Genomic DNA, 4,378 nt, shown 5'->3' with positions numbered 1-4,378 from the left:
ACGGCGCGGGTCGGGCCTGCAGGCGGACAGCGCAGGGCGGTGCAGGCGGAGGGGCGTCGTCGGTGCGTCTCCCAGGTGAGCTCGAGGTCCCGGGTGCTCGCGAATGCGGCCATGGCAGCCACGACGTCGACGGCCATGCCTTTCCCACGAGCTCCAGCCACATGGCGACGAAGGTGACTCCCTTCGTACTGGTTGCGGAGTTTTTGACCAAAATTTAATCTATTACTCTGTACCATGTGGCACCGTACTTAATTAGTGCTCATTCGTCTCATATTAATTGATTTTTTATCACATATATCTAGACACTTTTTACACATAAATACATAATATTTAGATAAATTTGTGAGACGGACCAAGTACATGTGAGCCAGCAATGTCTGTTTTATGCCATGTCACATGGCGACGAAGGTGAGCGGAGACCGGCACCGACCCGGCCACCCCATGCGCCACGATGATCTGGAACGTCGGCACGCGCACCACGTCCTCGGCCTCGCGAGTTGTTTGGCCACCGAGGCCGTGGTCTGCGTAGACGACGGGCCGCTTGCTGGGCCTGGGCGGCCCGGGCGCTGATCAGTATTTCGGGAGCGAGTGCCCCAATATCCGTGCTCAAGCCCAACCAGAAAAGTAGAAACGCCGTTCTCTCATCCTCGAGGGACAGAAAGAACGAGAGTGAGGGGGAAAGAGAAGCAAGACCTAGATTAGGGATCCGCGCTGCCGCCCGACCCCCATCCCACCCCCTCCCCGCCGGCGATGGCTCTCTTCCCTGACTGGGTTATGCTGGACCGCTTCGTGGTCCGCCGGGACGACCTTGACGTGGACGACTCAACCGTGGCCTCCGGCAGCGGCTCCGGGGAGCACGTGTTCCACGTCGGATTCCAGCTCCACGCGCCGCCGCGGGTGTCCCGCATCCTCCTGCGGGTCGACGCCGGCTCGTCGTCCTTCAACAACTTCCACGTTGTCGCCGCCCACCGCGACGCGTTGCTCCTTCAGATGTCATACCTCATCGAGGCGCGCCGCGGCCGCACGCTCCGCAAGTACTTGATGATCGACTTCTTCCTCTACAGAGCAGCCGGTACCGATGGCTCGTCTCGGCCGTCGCTCGATCTTCTCCCCGCTGTCGACGGCACCGAGGCCGAGGTCCGGACCCGGATCGAGGCGGAGGGCTTCGTCTGGACGAACCAGCGCGAACGGAGGGCCAAGGGCTTGGATCTCGGCGTCGTGCGCCGTGGCGAGAAAGAGTTTGCAGTCGCCGAGCTCCAGGTCAGCTGTTCTAAGGAGCCATCAGAGCTCCACGTGTTTTGCCCGACCAAATCGAGCCAGTGGGAAATCAAGCAGCCACCGCTCATACCCGTGGGTTGTGCGGACGATTTTTCCTTGGAGCGGTTGCTGTTCTACTGGAATGCGGACAAGGTCGTCACATTTGGGAGCTCCCTCTGCTGGATAGATTACTGCTATGGCATCATTTTCTGTGATGTGTTCGATGACAGCCCAGTGCTCTACTACAAGGAATTCCCTTCAAAAGTGCCCAATCTGTATGACAACTGTCATGGTACTGGATGGGTTGATGCCTACCAGACCGTCGGTGTTACCAGCTGCGGCTCCCTGAAGTACGTCACAGTTGTGCGGGGTGATGGCAAGATTACCGGAGAGTTCACAGAGTCTTCTGGTTTCACCGTCACCTCCTGGACTCTAAAGAGAACAGAAGTGAATAAGATGGAGTGGGAAAAGACTGATGAGGCTACGTCCGATGATCTCTGGCGTCTTGATGGTTTTCAGAATCTCCCGCGCATCCCGTTGTGGTTTCCTCACATCAGCATTGACGACCCCAATGTTGTTTGCTTTGTGTTGAGGAGGAGGGTTGAAGGGAAGTGGTACCACGAGACTTGGCTAGTTTCTGTTGACTTGAGCAGCAAGGCAGTTAAGGCTTCCCACCCATATAGCAATCCAGAATTAGAAGAAACGGATATCTCTTGTGAGACTGACTTTTCAAAATCAAAGTACTGGTACTTCGAGTCTTTTCTTCCCACCGAGTTCACCAAGTACATGAATCTGCTTAGCACCAGGTACCTTCTTATTCACAGTATAAGTGGTTCAATACATTGGCATGGTTTTCAGAGTAATACTTTTACCATAACGAATCTAGTATTTGAATTTAATGTTGTCAATGTTGGTAATTCTTGTTCCACTTGAATTGGTTTTATAGATTGGTATTAGTGGAACCAGATTCTTGTTATTTCTGCAGGGTCTCATGTTTGAATTCTTTTAGTTGCACTAATTATGTTTTACGTGTCATAGAAAAGTGAGTATGCTGTAGTCAAAGTGTACATGATGAAAAACCAATTTAAGTCAGAGCTTATGATCTTCATGGTTAAGCCGAGTGAGGCAATCAACCGAGTTTGACTGGTGTGTTGCCTCATTGTTCTGGGAAACGCAACAGTCTGCTCTTAATCACCGACTGTCGTTCTTTTGATGTAATCTGTAGTAAGCGGGAGTGGGTAACTTCAGAGTGCCACACGAGGGACTTAAAAATGCACAATATCAAGGCTGTGTATGATAATGGGTTGGCTGCAAACGCCTCTATTTTCTTGGGTTGGGTTTAAATGTACAATTGACTGGATTCAAACGGATTGAGAGGCACCGCACGAGGGATAGGTTTGGTCGCATCTGCCTTCTACTTGGTTGGTTGAGTGGAGTATTTTTTTAGTTAATATCTGGGTTGATGCTCTTGTTTGAATGTTGGTAATTCTTGTTCCGCTTGATTTGCTTTTATAGAATGGCATTAGTGGAACCAGAATCTTGTTATTTCTACAGGGTCTCATGTTTGAATTCTTTTGGTTGCGCTAATTATGTTTTACACGTCATAAAAAAGTGAGTACATCGTAGTCAAAGTGTACATGATGAAAACCAATTTAAGTTAAAGCTTATGCTCTTCATAGTTAAGCTGAGTGAGACAATCAACCGAGTTTGACTGATGTGTTGCCTCATTGTTCTGGGAAACGCGACAGTCTGCTCTTAATCTCCGACTGTTGTTCTTTTGATGTAATCTGTAGTAAGCGGGAGTGGGTAACTTCAGAGTGCCACACGAGGAACTTAAAAATGCACAATATCAAGGCTGTTAATGATAATGGGTTGGCTACAAACACCTCTATTTTCTTAGGTTCGGTTTAAATGTACAGTTCACTGGAGTCAAACGGATTGAGGGGTGCAAGGATAGGTTTGGTCGCGTCTGCCTTCTAGTGGGTTGGTTGAGTCGCGTATTTTCTGAGTTAATATCTGGGTTGAGGATCTTGTTTGGGTGCAATCTCTGTTCCCATGTGTTACCTGATATCCGTCACCATGCTTCCCTCCTTCCCTGATCTCTATTGGTTCCTTACTTTCTTAAACATGAGCAGTTAGGTTTATTCGTTGGGTCTGATTATTATGCGTTCTATTGTTGTCATTGTGCAATCAACTGAGTCTGTGAGGTCAGGAATTTCATGTGGACTGTAAGGTGTATAGTTTCAGCTTATCATACAGAAGGTGTTCATATGACTGTAAACTATTGAGCGTTGGTCCATTGAAGCATGTACCTCTACCGGATAACTTGTTCACAGGCACATGTTTTTACATCCTACATTTAGCTCATAATGGACAGTCTTTGGTTCATATTGTTATTTGTACTATACCCGTTTGGACTAAGCAAAGGATATTCTATTGACTGAACGGTGTGCTTAACACTTTTGTGCAGGACCGACCTTCTTCATAGTGAGCCAAAACCTAGAAAGAGGAAGTTCATGGAAGGGAGCAAAGAGTTAGAGCTCACAGGATAATGTAGGGCGATAATTCTGCAAACATCCAAATTCGATGGAGACAAACATCAAAACTGCATGCATGATCACTGCAAAAGCTGAAATTGCAATTATGTTTTAATGTAAACTTTATATATTTTCCACTTTGCAATGTATGCGAGATGAAAATGTTTAGCTTTGTCTGTTTATTTCTTAAATTAGTCACTGAACTTGATAGAGATTCCATCACACTGACCAAGAACTTATGGGTGCACCATACTAAGAAACACCTCATGAATATCTTTATGATCTGAAAATTTGGTTTTGCTTCTGCACAACAATGTCATCGGAATAGGATTTCAATACAGAAACCATATTCTTCATGAATCAAGGGTCGATGAGGAGGCTAATGTGGAAGGTGAAGTAGCTCCACGTGGCAGGATTTCCGAAATGCTAGATGACCCGCACCTACGGGACCAGCTGGAGGACCACGAAGATGAGGCAGAGTCTGTTCAGTTCAAAAAATTATTGGAGGACGCAAACACATCCTTGAATGATGGAGCTGGCGAAGAAAACAACGTGCTCGAAGTGACGCTCGAACTTTTGAGGCT

The 4,378-nt window shown here is 47.8% G+C and overlaps 1 protein-coding gene across 1 annotated transcript; it reads left to right on the top strand.

Moving 5' to 3' along the window:
• The first annotated feature begins 619 nt into the window (after positions 1 to 619).
• LOC100839271 lies at positions 620 to 4,084 on the top strand. The gene is made up of 2 exons (XM_003561826.4): positions 620 to 2,063; positions 3,728 to 4,084. Exons 1-2 carry the CDS (start codon positions 751 to 753, stop codon positions 3,807 to 3,809), a joined length of 1,395 nt encoding a protein of 464 aa, XP_003561874.1. The 5' UTR covers positions 620 to 750; the 3' UTR covers positions 3,810 to 4,084.
• The last annotated feature ends 294 nt before the right edge of the window (positions 4,085 to 4,378 follow it).

Source organism: Brachypodium distachyon, chromosome 1 (genome assembly GCF_000005505.3).
Source record: "Brachypodium distachyon strain Bd21 chromosome 1, Brachypodium_distachyon_v3.0, whole genome shotgun sequence".
NCBI classification, from domain to species: domain Eukaryota; kingdom Viridiplantae; phylum Streptophyta; class Magnoliopsida; order Poales; family Poaceae; genus Brachypodium; species Brachypodium distachyon.
The sequence above is the reverse complement of the archived record's forward strand: the minus strand, read 5'-3'. Positions and strand labels throughout refer to the sequence as shown.